The sequence below is a fragment of the Bactrocera neohumeralis genome, chromosome 4 (assembly GCF_024586455.1).
Source record: "Bactrocera neohumeralis isolate Rockhampton chromosome 4, APGP_CSIRO_Bneo_wtdbg2-racon-allhic-juicebox.fasta_v2, whole genome shotgun sequence".
Classification (NCBI taxonomy): domain Eukaryota; kingdom Metazoa; phylum Arthropoda; class Insecta; order Diptera; family Tephritidae; genus Bactrocera; species Bactrocera neohumeralis.
In genome coordinates, this window is record NC_065921.1 from 6482598 (window position 1) to 6503682 (window position 21085).

General features: G+C 36.4%; 1 protein-coding gene across 2 annotated transcripts in view; it reads right to left on the reverse strand.

Annotated features, from left to right (window-relative positions):
* The window catches only part of LOC126755257 (potassium voltage-gated channel subfamily KQT member 4), a 65275-nt gene extending 44391 nt beyond the window's left edge, over positions 1-20884 (reverse strand). The window contains exon 1 of one of the 2 annotated variants that reach the window (XM_050467688.1): positions 20480-20884. Coding sequence is in view for 1 of the 2 variants with exons in the window: in XM_050467685.1 (XP_050323642.1) it covers positions 18932-18939 (8 nt within the window). In the remaining variant the exon portion in view is untranslated. Of the gene's footprint in view, positions 1-18931; positions 19024-20479 lie in introns of those variants that run through there. The other variant, XM_050467685.1, reaches the window with a different exon arrangement.
* Positions 20885-21085: the final 201 nt, after the last annotated feature.

Sequence of the window (21085 nt, forward strand, 5' to 3'; positions counted from 1 at the left end):
GTTAGAAGCTCTGCTTGGCTCTGCTCGGCTCTCCAAGCGCAAAAAACGGACTTCCCGCAATCGTTACTGAGTCATACGCAGTCACTAAGTCATTGGTCCGTGAAGCGTGCACGAATATTTTATGGCTATTAGTTGAGGAAAAGTTTTTGGCCCAAACAGGATTTGCTAACGGCCGAATGGACGAGCGCATGCAAGCGTCGAGCGCTGCTGCCGACGTCTCTGCCTGCCTACTGCTGGGAACCAACAAAGGGGTCAATTTGTGTTGGGCAAGAGTGTAGGCGTCATTAAATTGCAATGTGCACGTAAACTTTTTTCATATAATGCCAAATTATGGACTCAAAGACGTACGGTAGCTGCTACAAGTGCACTGCGTGTGTATGTGTGTACGTAAGTACCGCTGCAGCGCACACGCAAACCAAAGCTTACGAGCGTATGTATGTTTGTGGTCGATTAAGTAGGCGGTGCTGTCAAAGCAAATATGCCCGTATGCCTACGTGCATGTGTGTGTGTGTTTGTGCTTCAAGGTGTAAAGTTGGGGCTGTGAATATGAAAAAACGTGAGTGTAAACTCGTGAGGTTTAACTTTTGAAAAATGTTGCACGTTGCGCATATCGACAGCTGCCGAAAATATAAAAAATATGCCGAACGATAATAAAAAAGCGCTGAATTATTGCCCGGAAAAGTTACTTGAGTTTTCTGCTTTATTTTTTTTGTTTTTCAATTTTTTTTCGTAGTTTTGTGTGTTTTGTTTTTGTAGCTTGCTGCTTGCTGCTGGTTTTGACCATTTGTAAACAAAATTTTCAGCAATTTATCGCATTGCAACATGTTGAAGGGTAATACGGGCACACACTCTTGCTCAAAGCTACGTACATATGTATATACATACGTAATGAACCGCTATGCAAACACATTCAAGCGATCGTGTAAACAGTCAGACTTACATATATACACATACATATGTATGTACTTACAAACGTAGCAGTCGCCGGAAGTACATACACGCCGCAGTTAACGCAATCATTCCCACTTTTACTCAATCACTCAAATGTCTGCACAATCACTCAAGTCCCGCAGCATTACAGCTACGCATGTATGTGTGTGTGTGTACATTGCTCCACATGTAAGTACAAACTTGTGTATGTAAACGCCATAAAAACAAGTATGGATGGCTTGACAGCATGACTGTGGCACTCGACCGCTCTTTTGATTATTTCTTTGTGTTTGTTTACATCACAGAGATACAAATGTATATACATACATATGTGAAAACATCATTAAATTTCTGTATACAGTGGAGCTTCGATAAGTGGTACTTAGCTATTTTAAGCAATGAAAAATATTTTGAGGTAAATTTAAGCATATTTTCAATAAAAAAAAGTACTTTAATTTCTCGTTTTGTTTTTGAATATCGGCATTCTTAACCAGTAATGATGCGTTGGAAGAATGCAGTGTTCTCAGCTACTTGCCAATCATCTCTCTTGCGAGCTCTAGTTGATGTCGTTTTTGCAAGATTTTCAACAAGAAAAAACGTTTACTTCGGCTGCACCGAAGCTAATATACCCTTCACAGGTGCATTTTTTTAGTAACTATGTGTTTAGTTTGTATGGAAGTTATATGCTATGGCAATCCGATCTGAAAATTTTTTTCGGAGATTATATTATTACCTTAAGCAGTAATCCATGTCAAATTTCGTGAAGATACCACGTCAAATCCGAAAGTTTTCCATACAAGCCCTTGATTCCGATTGTTCGGTTTGTATGTCGGCTATATGTTATAATGGTCCGATATCTGCAGTTCCGACAAATGAGCAGGTTCTTGAAGAGAAAATGACGTTTGCAAAATTTGAAAACGATATCTTAAAAACTGAGGGACTAAGTAGTTCGTATATATACAGACGGATAGACAGACAGACGGACATGGCTAAATCGACTCAGCTCAACATACTGATCATTAATATATACGCTTTATAGGGTTTCCGACGCTTAGTTCTGGGTATTACAAACTTCGTGGCAAACTTAATATACCGTGTTCAGGGTATAAATATGTTGATTCGGTGTATAAAAGATTTTGCGACCCTCTGATGTCTCTCTGTTGCCAACATGACGATTTTCAAGCTCTGAACTTTTTGGCTGTTGTCGTCATTAACGCACGCGAATGGACGACTTGAGTCAGGTAAGTTTTCGATGACTTCATGAACTTCACTGAATGCTTTGTGGTACTCAAATACTTGCCTGGTCATAAAGTAGACTCTCCATAACACTTCTGCAAAATTTTCAAAGACTATGTAGCCGGGACTCCATTCTAAACATTTCGCGTTGTCAACAAACTGCTGCCAAATACACACTAAATGACGTATGGAGATGAAACTTCACAAGGACAATAAAAAGGGATGTATCAATCTATGAAAAATGTATATCGATTTGGTTTGCGAGCGCAGTTTAAATGTAATAGTATTTTCTTTGTACCTCAAAAGCTTAGATTATTCAATTTTGCATTACAGGATGTGAGCTGAGCTACAGTTAGCGGTCTCGAAACCCTGCGAAACACAAGGAAAATGACACGGTTCTGATTCTGCTTGTGGCTCCGGGTTTTAAGCTGAGTAGAAGCGAAATCCCTTCCTCTATTCATGCAAAATACCCGTTAATTGTTTCTTTATATTAAATTTAAGGACGTAATAAAATCGACTTGTGAAATTTAGTATATATGGCCCCGCATTAAACAAATAAAATTTTGAAAATTTCATTTTATCCACCTACATAAACAGAACAATGCAGTTGATTCTGATCTCTCACATTAATTGCTAAAATTGTGGTGTCACAATCTACTCGAAGAACGGATGCTGTCAAGCGAGTTTTGATTTTAATGAAACCACATGAACCCTACTCGTCCTCGCACGCCGCACTGACACTTCCCTCAAATATCTTTTACAACAGTTGACATACAATTATCGTATGGGGCGCCACCAGTTTTTCGCATGGACACAATTTTATATGAATCCATGTATGTATGAGAGTGTGTGTGTGTGAGTGTCGTTGGGACCACCTTTTGCTGTCCTTATTCTTGTGGCACTTTGACGTCGCCGCTGTGCACTTTGCAAGAAATAATGGTTAATTATGACGAGTAGACATATGCACACGTGACATATGAACTGCCATAAAGACCGCATCCACGCCTGTGTATGCGTCAATGTTCATATGCATGTGTGTGTGCATGACTATTTATATTTATTCATACATACTTATACACGTGTGTGTGTACTCAACTACATTTCTTTTAATATTGTGCGACACGCTGGCTGGCGGCACTGTTGCACACCTTTGCAGACATGATTCGAAAATTTACGCATTTGTGGGCGCTCTCACATTGATACAAATCAAGTGAGCTCACTTACGTAAGGATACAGGGTGAAACAGTGAACGCGCTGCAAGCAGAATGGCAGAATATGTGGCCATGTGTTCAAGTGCTTAAATCGACTCGAGCTCAGATATATTTATTCTGTCTTTGGATCCTTTTAACTTTGGTTCAAATATTTTTGAAGTTACAACTCAGAAATGGTGTCTGAGATGAAACGGTTTTGGATGAGTTAGTAGAAAGAACTCAAAATGTCTTTGACTTAAGGCGACTTAGCTACTAATTGATCAAAAATTACCCAGATTAGCTTGGTTCAATCCTTTTTATGTTCGTGTAAAGTTTGATCTCCACTCATGCGTGTCTAATAATGAAAAAAGCTTGTTGCTGTTACTTTGTGAGGTTGTGAGTGAATGTCTTACTCCCTGATTAACTTTGAGCGCACGGTTTGCGAGCTTAACGCCGGTATTGCCACTCTGCTGTCGGAAGAAATGCTCACCTACCTGAAAAAAGCTATACTTCGGTCCACTAAATCATCTGCTACTTTAATAGCAGTTACTTCTGCCTGGCAAACGCTTTAGTCGTCCGGTAGCCTAATGTTAAGCTATACGGAGAGCGCCTTACGGAAGACTTCCCCTCCAACCTTCCTCCTTAGCTTCGACCCATTCGAGAAAGGGCTCACTGCGCCTCTTCTCCAGAGATTTCTCCTTGCCCACTTATCATTCGTCAGTATGTGAGTGGCGAAACAACCACTTAGAGTAACCTTACAGAGTTTTTAGGGATGCAATTAATGGAGGGGTGAATTTCAGCGTGACCCTGCTTGGACCTCTTCGTATATCCAGCTTTTCTGAGGCTTAGAGCGTCCTTCGCAGCAATGTACTTGCCGGCAATATCTACGGGTGCTATATATAGAGAGCATAAGGTGCTTTTATTGGCGTAGTTCGCAGTACACCACAGATGCCGATGAGAACCTCTCTTTGGACACGTTCAAGCTTCTTATCGACTTCAGACGAATACCCCACAGAACATTATTCATTCATATAAATTCACTACGGGCTCGCAGACCCAAAATACCACCTTTGGTGGTAGTTCCATATCTTCTCTATAGCTCCTCTACAGCATTATAAGGTAACCGATTCTTTCGTTACTCTCACCACAATATTTGCCCTCATGAAAGATTTCTATCAAGGATAAGCTCAATATTTTTTATCTTGTCAACAGGTTGAAGGTGTGAACCTCCGAATAATGAGTTAAATAAAAACATTTTGGGAATTTTGAAGGAATCACGGCTAAGGAATCGTTCAAAATGCGGTAAGCGGAATCTACCTTATCAGGAACACGAGTGTTTAAGTGGCACAACTCATTCAATGAAGTGAAGCCATTGGAAGCTTGCTTGATGCGAATCATCTTCTTTTGTTAAAGACAATAACTTAGAAGTTAAAGAACCAGCGTTTGAAAATCGGCGTGTTGACGTCAGGGGATGTCAGAGAATTTTAACATCTCTCATAGGTCGACTCAGCGCATTTCTGTTAATATTTAGAGTATGTAACAGACCTGAATCTTTCGCAAATGCGATGTTAAGTGGAGGTCGCAAATAATATATTTGGCAAGGTTGTTGAAAACCCAACATTCAGCAAACGGTACCGGATGAAGTCCAGTTGTTAGGTTCATGAGGAGTAGTCATCCTTTGGAATGCTTGCACTTAGCACAAATTTTAGGACACTCTGTGGCCTCACTATCGATACCACCTCTAGTGTATCATACCGTGGGGACCCCAGATGCTTACAGTGTATTCTTGCCAATGCGGGACAAGTGAACAAGAATTGCTCCTTTGCTTCCCTGGTGCCTTGCTCTAGACATTTCTTGCAGTCTTCTTGATATGTCAGGCCCATTGGGTGGACTTTTGTCGCTACCAGACAGTGACCAGTTAGTATTCCGATCATCTTCCTACTGTCTCCTCTATTGAGTGCCAGTGGGAACCAAAGGACCCAACATAACTTAATACCATTTAAAACGCAAAATTTTTCTTAAACCCTATATCATGCAATATCACTTTTCTTCATATAAAAAAAAGTACATACATACGTAATTGCAGATACAATTTGCGAAATTCCTGTTGTAAAGACTTTCATATTTACGCGCGCGCGCACTGTGACAATTGCCACCAATCCTGTGACGGCGACACCGTTGGAGACGGCGGTCGTATAAAAACACCGCAAGACTTCTCGGAGCTCACTTGTGTTATTAATTAATGAAGCCCCATTAAATAGACTCCTAGCCCCCACAAAGGCGCACACCTTTCTACTCATAACATACAAACGTGCGCACATAAAGCCACTTGAGGCCACTCAAATACAACAAAGTGGAACTATTGCTCGAGCGAAGTGTGCGCCATGAAGTGCTGTGCCATGTGAGACTCCTGGCAGGCATATGTCGCCGCCATACACGTATGTATGTATATATATATATAAGAACTGCCAGCGCGTGGTTCTCGGCAAGTGCGCACGCTGAGCGCTCGAAAGACAGTCAGTCAAAAGTTGTTTGACATTTTGGCTCGCTTTTAGTCCTTCAGTCGACCACATTCGTACATACGTGCTCTGCATGAGCTCGTAGGGCGAGGCTAGTGTGCCGCACTTCACTCGCAGTTTTCGCAAATGTTGTCGTACACACTCGCATGTGCCGTTATATGCCTATGCATAGCTTGTGTGTGCTCGCGCGTTCTCAAGGAGTTGTTATCCTTTTTCCTGCGAGCGCTTACAAACAGTATCTATTTCTGCGCTACAAATATAGCTTTCCGCGCGCGGCACTTGCAAATATTACAAGCAATTAGAGCGCCACAGCAGCGAATGTGCGGTGACGATGGGGCCGAACAGGCGGATTCACTTGCTACTGCTAGGTGGTGCAGTGACATATGGCGACAGCGCGCGCTCAGGTGGTGAGGAGGAAAATTGTTTTTAAATTTTACAGAAAGCACTTTACAGAGGCACACTCGCACGCTTGTGACCCAGCTAACGAACCTTTGCGCTGGCGAAATGTGAAATGCGAAATGCGAGAGACAAATCGACAATAGATGAAGCGCGTAACTATTACAAAGGGTGCATATTTAAAGCGCGCACTTGTTGGCTGTGCGTGCGCGGGAATGAGGCGAAGGTCTACGGCAACGCTGATACATATGTGTACATACTTAGGTGTGTGTGTGGATATTTCCAAACACTTACACACATGCAAGCGCACACACAGTTGGGCCTGCAAGCACTTATTGCAAACTATTTTGCATTTTTGCACATTATGCTTGTGCCAGCGCTCTACGGCTCGGCTACATACAAGTGGCAAGGTGTGCTCATCTAATGACTGTCGCCGGGTAATGGGTATTGATTGTATTTGGAATACAAATAGCAAAAAGTAAATACAAACGAAGAACAACAAGCAACAAGCAGCAAGCAGATGGAACACATTGTGAAAGCCATTAAAAATTCGCATACTTTTCTCAGTCCAAATAAAGCAACACGACAATATGTGAAGAGATTGGTGGGGATGAGACGCCATGGCGTATACTTGGCACGTTAACAAAGTGATTTGCATATGAGCATAAGTCCAAGTCCAAGCTACCCAGCGGAAAATATTGAATCGCAAACGGAAGCGCCGCTGCTCTACAGCACAACGGCGCACTTAAGGCACACAATGGCATAGGGGTGTGGCGTAAAGTTGGCTGCGGCTCAAGTATGCTTATATTGGTAGTTAAGGGTTAAATTTACGAGTCAATATAAATAGTAGAATAGCCAATATCACCGCGTTGCAGCAAACTGCAATAACGGCATAGCTTTTGCGCGTCAAGTGTGAGATTAAATTTCAATACTAATATATACTACTATCAGTTTCTCGATAAGTTGCGCACTTTAAAAATGTTCCACTTTAAAAAGTTACTACATAAAAGAGCGAGAGCCACTCGCCTGAAGTGTGTACCAACTTTTCTTAGTTTGAGGAGGGCTGTAGTGGTATTTGCAGCTGTACTTGGTCTACAATTATTTACAACTGACGCACATGAATTTCACAGAAAAGCTGGAGAAGCAAACATAAGATGGAAAAAATACATTTTTCTGTTGAACTAAATTTTTGGTTGTAGAGTTTTGTAGAGTTTATAATCGATTGTGGAGTAAAGTGAAGGTGTAAGCTCATCTTTAACCCAGATAAAGAAAAAGAAAGGTTCATTAACCCAAAGAAATACAAAAAATGTTCCAGAGTGACTAGAAAACTAATAATTTAAACATTTTCTAATGATTATACCGTGTGGGATGCGAAAACTAAAACAAGGACATTTGTCCAAGTGTAGTAGATCTTAAATAAAAATTGTGAGACAGACATTTTCTTAATAAAGTTTACCACGATTTCAAGATAAGCAAGAATATCGCTTTTATTACATAAAATTGAATAGGTTGCCATAAGGTTTGTAAAACCTAGAGGGAAACATCGGTGACCTTAAAAAGTATGTACGAGTATACAAATAATATGTATGACGAGCTGAGTCGATTTAGTTGGTTTATTTATATAAGTGAAATAGTTCTTCAGTGTTTGAGATACCAGTTTGAAATTTCGCCTCAAGATGCCGCTTGTTTGCTGGAATTTCGATATATCCTACTATAGCTCGTATTATAGTAGCTATATACAAACTGATTGACCAAAATCAAGTCCTTACTGCTGTGGGCAAAAATAGTAAGACTTTTTAACTTAAAATTCAGGAGAAAACCCATCCGTCGAAATATTTCTTCTGGGTCTGTATGACTGTCGGTGACATCTGTGCCAAATGTCACATCAAAATAATCATTAGTGTTTAGTATACGCTTGTCTTTTCTGAAGTACATAAAGTGCATTCGGCGATTTTTAGAATGATTGAAATTATTCAACAAAGAAGTTCCATTAAATTTTGTGTGCGGAATAAAATTTCTGGTGCCGAAACGTTCGGAATGTTGGAAAAGGGCCTTCGGTGATAATTGTTTGTCGCGAGCAAATGTTTTTGATTGGTACAATTTATTGAAAGAGGGTCAAGAACGCATTGACGATGTCCATCCACGTTGAACTACGTCCAGTAAGGCTATCAATATCAACTGATGATTAAAACGTCAATAAAATAAAGGAATTGGTGCTTGAAATCGACGATTAACAGTTAAAGAATTTACTGACATCGTTGGAATATCGGAAGGATCAGTGAAAACCATTTTGAAAGATCATTTTGGCCTTAGAAAAGTGAAATCACGGTTAATTCCAATTCACTAAATTTTTTCGAAAACAGAGTCGAGTTAGCGTCCGTGAAATGGATTAATACCGGCGATCAGTCTTGGATCTATATGCTTACGACGGAAATAGATGATCAATTGGCCGAATATCGTTGCATAGGTGAGCCGAAGCTGAAAAAATCACGTCAAAGCAGGACAAAATTCAAGGTTCTGTTGACTGTTTTCTTCGATTACTGAGGTGTGGTGCACTACGAATTCCTTCCGATCGGCCAAACTGTCAAAAAGGAATACTGTTTGAGTATTATGCGTGAAGCTATTCGTAAAAATGACCAGAATTATTGGCCGACAACTCTTTGTTTTCGCACCACGATAATGCATCATCGCATACTGCATTGATTCTTCGCGAGTTTTTCGTCAAATTTTCAACCAAATCGTGTGCTGCAACCACCGTAATCACCTGATTTAGCGCCGAGTTTCATCTCCCGGGAAACCGTCTTGAGTCAATTGAAGACATTAAAGGTGAATCGCTACGCTCAGTGAAGGCTATTACGGAAAGTGACTTTAACAACTGTGTCGAGGATTGAAAAAAACGGAGGCAAAAGTGTATTGGAGCCAAGATGGCGGCGACATAAATTTTGCTCATAGCAGTATATTAAACATTATTTATTTGTCAAGATATCTTCCATTAAGTTTGGAACAAAAAGCTTTATCTAAACACCGTTTTCCACGGAGATGGACAGATGGTCATTCGAAATTCGGTTCGAACTTGTCGGCCCCTTACATACAAACGACAAAGTAGCGGAACCGCTTGGAGAAAGTATCGTGGAAGGCAACCGATAGTCTTAAGATTTGAGCCCACTGAGCTTTTACTACCGAGATTTTTCAAAATTGCTGTACTATACAAAATAGGCGTAAAAGAAATTAGCTCTGCACTCAGATTCTGTTAAATCTATGGAGAAAAAACAAAAAAAAAACCATGTTCATCCGACTACCTTTTCGGCTTGATACTGTTCGGTGTCATCACGAGGGGACTAGTTACTTGAATTTTTTAGAAAAAGTTTATCTCTGGGGCCTTTGCAGGGTGTTGAATATTCTCGTTAACTTTTCTTCGGATAAGTATTCAGTGCCAATCTCAGGTAGCTGATTCCATGAGAATTTCAGAAGCTCCGAATAGCGCGGTAGGCCCCTAAATTATTGGCTTTAGTACCAAGGTCAAAATATTTATCAATTACTCAAACAAAGGGAAGTAGATAATTAAAGTACATATATATATATACTTATCTTGATATACTTACTTAGCATAATAGTTTTTGTCAATTCTGAAGTCAACTAAATATAATACAAATGCAAACGGAGCAAGTATTTGAATTCGTTCGAAATTATGAAAGAAATTACAACTACAATGAGTACTAATCCATTACACGCGCTAAGCAGCGATGCACTTCCGAAACAATTACGCGCTCGAGCGGTCAAAGTTGCCATATGTAGCCATTTGTAAGAGCCATAAACGAGTTACGTAATGTGCCTGCGCACCTACTATATACCATACATGACATACAATAATATTAATGAATATGAGATTTATTTCACCACTGGGAATATGACACCCACTGGGAATGAAAAATAACAGGACTTGCGAATGGACAGACAATCGACACAAATAGACAGCTTGGCTGACAGGAAAACAAATAGTCGTAGATGTACCTTTACTTACACACATATATACATGTACGTATGTTTCTAGTTGCATACATAATATTATATATTTTTCGCGAATCACAAATTTTGTTTGTTTTTCTATAGGTGTTGTGTGTTTTCCATTGTAGACTTTGTAAATATGAGTTTATATTTACATACTATGTAAGTGTGTGTGTGTTTATGTGTACTTTTAACAAATGAACAAAATTTCATGAAATCGACAGGAATGAGAAAAGCGGTGTTTGCGGGTAGTTTGCACCGATGCGCAAAGATGAAAGGATTTCTATTTATTTTGGTTAAATAAATAATATTTTGCTAATGATAATAATTGGTGGAATTTCCTAAAATTTGTTACATCACTGCATGCGCCAAAATTAGCACAGATTATATAAGCAAAAGCTTTCATAATTAACCGCAAAGTATAAATATGTAATTTTAATTGATTAATAGTGGAATGGGGGCGTTTGCTATTGCTTTGGTGCTAACTAATTTTTTCAGTAGAAAGATCACGCATAAGTCGTGTCAAGCTGTCGTATTATTTTTGTTCAGAATTGTTTGGCAATTCATCATGGAAGGACCGCGTGAACAACGTTTAAGAATCGTTCAACTTTATTACGAAAAGTCACGTTCTGTAATGAATACTTTTCGTGGGCTTCGCTCATCTTATGGTCAACATAATCGGTCTACTGATCGTACTATTCGCAACACCATCGCCCACCCTAAGACCCAGCATTCGTTGTTGCACAATATTCGACTGAATAGACTACGTCCAGCACGCAGCGAAGAAATTATAGCAGCCGTAGCTGAGAGTGTACACGAAGACCGTGGAGAGTCGATTCGTCCCCGTTCACAGTAACTTGAACTAATTTGTGGAACGATTTGGCGAATTTAACGTCGAGATCTTAAGTTGAAAGCGTACGAATTGCAACTTGTACAAAAACTGAATCCGCTGGACTTTCCCAAGCGACATCGCTTCGCTCTATGGGTTCTTGAAAAGTTCCAAGATGATCTGACGTTTTCGAGTCAAACTTTGTTCAGCATGGATGCCCATTTCTGGCGCTTAAGCAATCATATGGGACGAAGAACAGCCTGAAGAGATTCAAGTGTTGCCATTTTATCAGGAAAAACCAACGGTTTGGTGTGGTTTGTGGGCCTCATTGGTTCATATTTCTTCAAAAATGATGCCGGTGAGAACGTAACCGTCAATAGCGGTCGTTATCGCGCCATAATAACCGCCTATGCCTGAAATTATCACATAAATCAATGGATTTTTTAAGAGAACATTTCAGTGAGCAGATAACTTCTCGTTTTGGGCCGGTCGATTGCCCACCAAGATCGTGTGATATCACACCGTTAGATTTTTTTCTTGTGGAGATATGTAAAGTCTAAAGTCTATATTCAAAAAATAAATACCAAAGAATGTTCTTTCGATTGATAAGAAAACATTCCCGATTAATTTTGAGGTTTCTGTGTTTTTTTCTTAAAAAAGTAGGGAATCTCGAAATAGACCATAATAAAAACACAAGAACTAGGATATTTGATTTTTTTCACTTAAATTTTGGTTATGTGAATAAGGTGTCAATATGAAAGTTATAGAAATTTTTGTCATTACAGTTTTTTCCATAGGGCTTATTATTTTGCCAGAAATTGAGATAAGCCGTTTCTTACATTAAAAAACTCAACTATCCCCTTCCTTCCACTTTCCAACGCCAGATCGCCCTAAATTATTATTTATGTTAAGTTGTGTTCCTTTTCCCTTGAGTGCTGTCCTATTATACAAATCTTAACCCAATATTTTTTTTAGTTTTAAGATCTCCTTCAAAGGTATTGTTTAACGCTAAGTTGTAAAAGTTTTAAATTCAGTATTTATAGAACCAAATTTACTACTAAAGCTAACATACTATATTATACAACACATAAAGATATGTTTGGACATCGAAAGTCCAGTCTTCATTAAGAAAAAAATTGGCTCTTGTAACAGTTCTGTCTCTCAACCTTTCGCTTCTAAGCATAGGTTTGGTTTGGGTTTACTTCCATAGAAGGCCTAGTACATATATACATATATAAGGAACAAATTAGTTGGAACGTGTTATTTTCGAAACAGAGTTAATTTTTTCAATGGTATATGGCTTAACCTGATTCTGTAAATAAATTCTGGTTTTCGGTCCTGGGAACATAATATGGACAGTTCCTAATGAAGATTTTGGTTTAGATGTCATAAAATTCGTAGTTTTGTGCAAAGCAAAAGTACTGAAGTGGTGATTTGCGAACTGAAACGAATGTATTTTCAAATAAATTAAAAGTCATAAGCACTGAGCGAATATTTATTCCTTACTTTTATTCCTGTCCGTGTTTCAGAAAACTTCATATATATATGAGTTTAAGTAGATTTTCGGTATAATCGCTGTTATGAGATGATTTTGTAATTCAATGTATGACTTGGTCTTGAGAACCATCAATTGTAGATCATGTATGAAATGCTTTTGTTTCTGAAACCTCCTGAAATTTCTGAAACCTGTAGCTATATATACTCATTATACAACCTGTTATAGGAAATTTTGAATAATCTAAGACCTCACGAATATAACGAATATTCAGTTACTTTTGTAGGTAATAACGCTATATTTCTATCACATTTGGTAGCACACTTCATTGCCATAAATATTGTGGATTTTGCCAACTGGGTCGTAGGCTGTTCGCGCATATCAACAATCGTTAGTATGTTGACGTTGATGGCGAGGATTATGATGTTGATGGAATCACAATTTTTACGATTGTGTTTTTTTCGTCTTTTTCATTTTGGCGCTGAAAAGTAATTTGTGCAAGTATATCCCTAGAAACTTAAGTGAGTATGTGCGCATGGATGCATATGTATGTGTGTATATAAAAGTGTTTATATGCAAAAAATGTCAGAGGAAGGGTATATAAGTACATATGAAGGCGCATGTGTGTGTGTGTGTGTTGTCATGACAATTGTGCTCACTCGAAAGTAGTTAAATATAAGTTGCTATGGAAATTTGTAATTCTTTCATTTTTTCAGCATTCGGCGCTATAAAGTTCTTCATGTTTATAGCTGGAGCTGTTCGACATTTCACTTTTTCATTTATAAAATGGAATATAAACAATACGTTGGCTGGGTGCTATGGCAATCTGCAGATTTTAAGGCGCCTAAGTATTTGAATACATATACGTACATATGTATATATATAGCATATAGAAAAGAGGCACACTAATTATTTGTGTTTGTATGTGGAAGTCCATATAAAAGTAGTGAAACTAGCGCTCGTGCGTTAATGCTCCTGTCTATCAGCTTATTTTATGAAGATGCACTAGGCACACACTAGTCCTTTACTTGGCAACATGTGCACACATGTACGGGTGGCTGTGTGTATGTGCATAGTATTTACTGCCATTGCTCGGCTGTTGGTGGCGTTTGTGCTAATTTATGTGCTCATGTTAATTGACAGCTTAATTTCCTTGACAAATGCGATTTGCGGCTCCTTTTGAGGTGCCCTGTTGAAACATGCCCACAAAGATGGCGTATTTGATGCAAAGCATTGAAGCCACAGCTTGAATGCACGCGCCAAGCGAAAGAAAAGAATACAAAGCAAAAGAACTTAAGTGGAAACTAAAGAAAGCACAGGCAATAGAACCGCAAGGGGCTGCGTGTCTGAGACTACTTATGTGGCTGAATGCACAGCGTAGAAAGTAGAATTATAAACCACACGTCGGGCATGCATGCATGTGTGTGTGTGTGTGTGTGGTGCAGGTGTAAGCGTAAGTGCGTATGTATTAGTGCGGCGCGTCTGCAAAAAGATGGGCAAAGTTTGTCATAGACCAACCGCAGCGCCTCTCACACCTGCGGCGCCTATCACTACAAATTATTTTAATACCCTTTAACTCAAAAACAAACACATAAAGCCACCATTCTAATACACACACACATATATGCAGACACACAAACACTCACGCCCAACACATTAGTTGTCAATATAATTCTCTGCTTGTATTTTTCTTCTTGCTTAAGTACACACACGTTGTTGCTCTTTATTTATATTTACTCTTTCGCTTTGTGTTCTACTTGAGGTTCCAAGCATAAGTATGTCGTAAAGGGGCTGGTTCGACAACAGTGTAATGTCACCGATAAGAATCTCGGGAAATCGACACCCACCTTGAAAACAAGAAAAACTTGTCTGAGAGCCGTAAGAAAGCAAAACAAACACACTTTTACTGCTCGACTGACTTTAGCAAACAAGAGTCGTGTGTAGATGTGTGTGTGCGTGTATTTTCATTTAAGCTATTATATTTTTTCAAGTTTCAAATGCAAGCATATGTCTGTGTGTTTGCGCATCGTCTCTTGGCCTCTCTCTTCCTGTTTCTTTTCTTCTTTTCCCAACACTCGCATAGCAATTTGCGTTTCCGCTTTACACAAGGTTGAAGCAGAAATCCTTTGTGAGAATTTATTCTGACAAGTATTTAATTTAGAGTTTCCTCTAAAAGTGCCAGCAAGGATTACGAGTGCCAAAACCGACTTCAAATATTCCTTGCTGTGAAATGACTTAACTGGGTATTTGGTAGTTGTGGAAAATGCTAAGATGTTTAAAAGAAAAATGTGGGTAAAGAGTCAAGTTTTAAATGTTTAACTGGAGATTTAAGGTTCAAATAAAATTATAACCTCTTTGGTATGAGCAACAGTTTTCAAAAATTATTACAAAATTTTATTATGAGAATTTTTATTAAATTTTAGTTCTTCAGTAAGGCAAGATTATTAACTATAACATATCTATATGAAATATAGCTAATAGATGGTGAAATAACATTCTTCTTAAGCGGTTATATACAGTTAGCATTTTCGAAAAAACAATTATTTTTATGTTATTTTCTTAATACAAATATATTTAAGAATACACACAGAAAATGTCATATCGTTCTGGTTAATAATATCCAAGTTATACTCAAGTTTGAAAAGGCTTTTCAGAGTGCTTGGAAGTACAAGACCGGACTTTGAACGTGTTTTTCTCAAAATAGCGTTTTAAAAGTTAGTCACATCATTACTAGAAAACGGCTAAACCGATTAGTCTAAAATTAAATTTTTTTTCACCGAAAAATGTTTTTTTTTTATAAATAATATAAGGTCGAAGTTTTGGTCAAAAATCAATTTTTTTAAACCGCCATTTAAAAAAAAAAAAATTTGTTTGTTCTTTCGATTAGTTACTAGATTTAACAATACTTTAATGAAATCTGTTTGGTTTTTTAATTTCAGAGTATCCAGTTCGGATATATAGTGTTCACGGTAAAGCGTCTAACTTGAGAGCAGTTCTCGGAGATCAGCTGTTGTGCCTTTCCAAATAAATATGTTTATTAATACTAAGTCTTAAAATGTAGATAAAAGTTACTATAATATGTGTACAAATTTTTGGATCAATGAATTTAAAAGTTTTCTCAGAAACAAATTTAGTAAAATCGCTTTTTTCGACCTTCTAGCTGTATATAACCCCTTAAGTATGAATTAAAAAATTTCCAAATATATTAATTAAATAATATATTTTTTAATGTTTGGTTTGAACCATAAGTATGAGATAATGATTCAGCAATGGGTTTCTGGTTGTTATCCACAGATTTAAACCACCAATCGGCCGACTAATGAATAAAATCCCGTAAGAAATAATATTAAATTTATCTTGATAGCGAAGTTGGCAAATAAATATCTCTCGCTCTTGATAAAATCTATTTTTCAAGTCTTAAAGAATTATATCTCAAAGACCTGTAAAATTTCATGAAGATCGATTGAGAAGTTCTCGAGAAATCTTGCCAACCGTTCTTCAAATACACAGTTTCGAGAAAACGCGTTTAAAGACGACGCACTTAGCCTAGCTATCCTCTAGCGCAGAAGTTCTTAAGGCTATATCTCCGACACTATTACTCGGATCAACTTGAAAGTTTGACAAAATATTCTAGAGATGTTGTAGAATTTAATAAGACAATAAAAAAAATATTTCTTGAAACCCCTAAACCCAAGTAACCCCATAACATTAAAGCTTTGTATATTACCATTAATAACATAAGCATTCGCATATAATAAAAATGGTTTTAGCGCAAATAAATATTTTTAGATGGTCTTTACAAAATTTTGTTTTTATACAATATAAAAATAAGAAAAAACATTAACTTCGGTTACACCGAAGCTGTAATACCCTTCCCAGGTATTTTTTTTAAGCACAAAAGTGTATAAAATGATCTTTATTTTGATTTTGATCGGTCAGTCTGTATGACAACTACATATGGGCTATAGTTGTCGGAACTGAACAATTTGTTCGGTGACTGTTTCTTTATAACAAATTTCTTGAAGATATCTCGTTAAAGAAAAAGGTTTTCCATATAAGGAATTGACTTTCATCTTTCATTGTGTATTTCAGTTATGTGATAAAGCAGTCTGATATCAGCTACTTGGGAAGAAAAGGATGTGAGCAAAATTTCAGATTAGTCTCTTAAAAACTAAAAAATAGCTCGCTTATATATAGACAGACACACGAAAATGGGTAAATCAAACCATGTGGTCACTCCGATCGTTTGTATATATATTCTTACTAGCTACTGCGAAGTTAGGGTAATAACTTAACCTTCAAATCTCCCAAACATAAATTCAAAATAAAATTGTTGCGTTGTTGATTGCAAGTTGCGAAATTAAATGAGAAGTTTTCGCACTCAACAAAGAAGCATAAAGAGCTTATATTTCAACAAATTTCATACAAAAGCTTCAAATAGTAGAATATCTCATGTGATTAGTCTCGTGATTGCGAATATTATAATATTTGCATATAATATCTGAACCTGCGATTATTTATGGACTAGATTATTTTTACATTTTATCATATTTAGATAATATATGTATATTAAATAGCACAATTACGATATCACGTGTAAATTTATTTAAATTAGCTATACTCTAAAGAAATTTATTAAACCCTTTAGAGGGAACTAGTTGACTTTAAGTTGTTGTTAGTGTTAAAGCGGCGGAAAAAACTATCATAAATAATTTCTAGGTATGCTGACAGTCAATAGATTTTGATCTGATAAAAATGTTTTTCCGTTTCGGTTACATAGACCCGATTGTCATAGGAACAGTTAGCTTTTCAGTATAAATTTTCACACTATAAATATTCACTGGATCGGAAGTTTTTTGGTTCTCAAGAACATGTGACTCGCAACAAAATAATTTAAAACTTTTCGCACTAATTTTTTTGTTTTAAATTAAACACTACCTAATGAGTATTAAATTTTCAAAGCAGATGATTTAAAACTAAATTGTTGTTTGAGTGTATAAACAAGCTCTATTCATATATTATATTATTTGCACTGTTTATAAAAGTAGTAGTATGTGCACGGACCCAATTTATAGCTTTCATTTTTATAGAGCCATAAATTAGCTTTGCCTCCGTCTATATTTATCTATTGTTTTTGTCATGAAAAACCTTCAATTTATTCGCAAATTGACTTTACTTGATTGAATGTCCACATTCAGCTTTCATAGATGCCTTGAAACTTATTTAAATTTTTTTTTTTAATTTTCGTGTAATTCACCCGTAAAATTTGCTATGGATTCAGGAATTATACACACATATATCTTGGATATAGTTTAAACTTTTGTTTTATTTTCATATAGTTTGCCTGTAAATTTTTTATAAATTAAAATATTAGTTGCCTTGGAAATTATTATAGCTTAAAAAATTGTGTTTTATTTTTCGTGTAATTTATGTGTAAAATAATTTAAGGGATTACATGGTTTTACGGGTTTCAAAAACCGATTTTTATATTGTCATATTAAATTCTACAACATCTCCTAAATTTTCAAGTTGATCCGAGTAATAGTTTTGGAAATACCAACCCTGAGAACTTGTGCGCTCGAGACTAGCTAGTCTAATTGCGCTGTCTTTAAACGCGTTTTTCTCGAAACAGAGTTTTTGAAGTCGGTTGACAGGACTTCTCGAGGCTACTCAACTACATGAAATTTTACAGAGGTCTTTGAGATACAATTTTAAAAGACATGGATGGAAGATTTTTTTCGATGACCACTATTTGAAAAAATAACGTCGGGAAATTTTCACTGAAATTTTTACTTTTTTGTAAAAATGTTTGCCAAGAAACCAATTTTCAGTATTTTTTTTCCTTTGTCCAAGTTCTAAGTTAAGGTTTTAACTACAACACGTATTTTTTTCACTTTAGATGATTCCGTAAGGAGTTATTCTGCCAACGCGGGCACAATTTTTTCCGAGGGGTTACCGGTAATAGCGTCGCAATGGCGGAGTTTAAAATATTTTTTTCCAAAAATTACAGAATTTCTGTGTTCATGTAACAATTTGTGTATGTTTGTAACAATAAAAAATTCGAATAAAATGTTTGATTTTTTAAATGAGAAAAAATTGTTGAAAAAGGCTTTTTTACCCAACGAAACCAATGTAACCCCTTAATAATTGAAGAATTATAAACATTCTAGCTTATTTTCAAAACTTCCTTTAATTTTAGAGATTTTTTCTTTTAAAAAATTTTAATATGCAAAAAGTTTTATAGTTTTTGTTCTAGTTTTCCACTTTTCTTTATACATACTATATATATTATTTCCATCTTTGTGTTGTATATTTATACATATGTACATACGTTTGCATTTTGTCTTTCAAGGGCACTCAAGAAACGCGATTATTTGAAGAACAGCTTTTAAATTATTGTTATTGTTTTTTTATGTTTAGACAGCTGTAATGAAGTTTTTAAATTTTTTTTTATTAAGCTGTATATTTATACATTTTATTTTTAAATTTCTTTATTGTTGTTTTTTATATTTTTTAACATTTTTTTAAATTTTTTTTTGTGTTTTTTTTTAATTTTTTGAAATAATTATCTGCAAATTTTATAATTCTTTTTTTCAATTTTCCGTTCATTTATATGATTCTCGTTGAAAATCATTAAACTAGCCGTTCTGGGTCCACGTTAACTATCGGCTGTCCACAATTCGGAATACAGAAGTTGCAAGCACAAATGTACACACATACGTACTTTGCGCTTATTTGCTTATGCTTTTGCATTTATGGTATGTGTGTTTGTATAAGCAGCAGCGTATGTATTTTAAAATATTGCAACTTAGCAAAAAAATATACACACAATTAGTGCGAATTTTCTTTCAGCACAATTTCAGCCGCGTTTTTCGCCTTTCTTAAGACTTTTAGTGCCAACCTATACATATTTTCTTATGTATATGTATGTACATATATATGTACATATAATATACTTCTTTGTAGCGCTGACTATTTACATTGTGTGTTTTGTAACTGTGTATTATGCACGTTGCACTGGGCGCTTTTTAAATCACTTTAAAATTGATTTATTTCAAAGAAAATTTGCACTGTGTCTCAAGAAAAAAATTCGCAAATGGAAGACACGCGGATAAATGGAAAAATGCAAATTGTAAAATCACCCGAAATTCGTAATAATATTGACGAAATTATCGTAATACCAAAAGTAAATGGGATTAGCCATCAATCGGGTTGGATTATGGCTGAGCGAGTGAGCGTTGCCGCCGATTGACGTTGGGACTTGCGGCTATAAATTTGTATTGTTATGGTTGCTAAATGTTCAACACATTATTAAAAATGTATATATGTATGTGTATGCATGCTTATGTATGTATATATATGTATGTATGTATGTAGAGCGCTTATTTTTTGCACCATGTCATAAATAAATTGTTGCTATTGTTGCCTTCAGCGTTTAGCCAACAATTGATTAACACGTTCCAAAGGCACACTTGAATGGCATTAACGGCATACAGCTACATATCTGCATAAGTGGTATATATTTGAATGCACATGCATATAAGTATGTATGTATGTATGTATGAGCACACAGCCATCAAGCAGCCACTCAATCACGAAATAAACATTTTCAGAACCATTTATTTGAACTAATTGGGAGAAATTGCAATATTTCTATTATATTTAAGTGGACTTTAATTGAAATGGAATTGCCTGACGCTGTTGTTGTTGCTGCTGCTATTCATACACATTTTTGTTGTTATTGTTGTAAGCCTATAATGAATTAATTTCTACTTTCCCATGCACACGACCACACACACGCACGCACACGCTTCACAATGTAAACGCCAATATGAAATCAATTCAAGTCGTTAACGCCTGGTGATATTTCGTTTCGCACCTTTTTGAAATAATAATTAAAATTTGTTTATACACGCAAAAACGACGTACTGTAATATTTAGTGCCGTTTTTAATACCGTTTTTTACGCTACTCTGCCAGCGGTACACTTGTCTCTTTGACTTTTTTCAATATTTTTATTTTTTATTTATGTTGTTATTTTTTGTTATTATTGCTATTGTTGTTGTTATAACTTGCGAATTTTCTTATGCGTGTATTCTCTTCTGATTTATTAAATTTTTTGCAAATTATATACATATGTATTTATATATTGCGGTTGCAGTATTAGAATATGATTTTTAATTAGTAAACACAACAAAAAAATTAAGAAGCGTAGCGCTGCTTTTCTCCGCTAAGCTTTGCGAATCATCAGTCGACACCGGTTGTTGGTTTACTACTGTTGAGTGAAATTTTCGCAACGAAAACGAAAATTAAAACGATAACGAAATTGAAAATGAAAATGAAACAACAATTACAACAACTACAGCGGAATAGGAATTTGTTGCTGTACACACAAGCGCACCAGCCACCAGCGCGCCACTCATTCATCCACCCACTAAGAATCAGCTAGTGGCAGCAGTAAATAAAAGCCGCCTATGTGAGTGTGT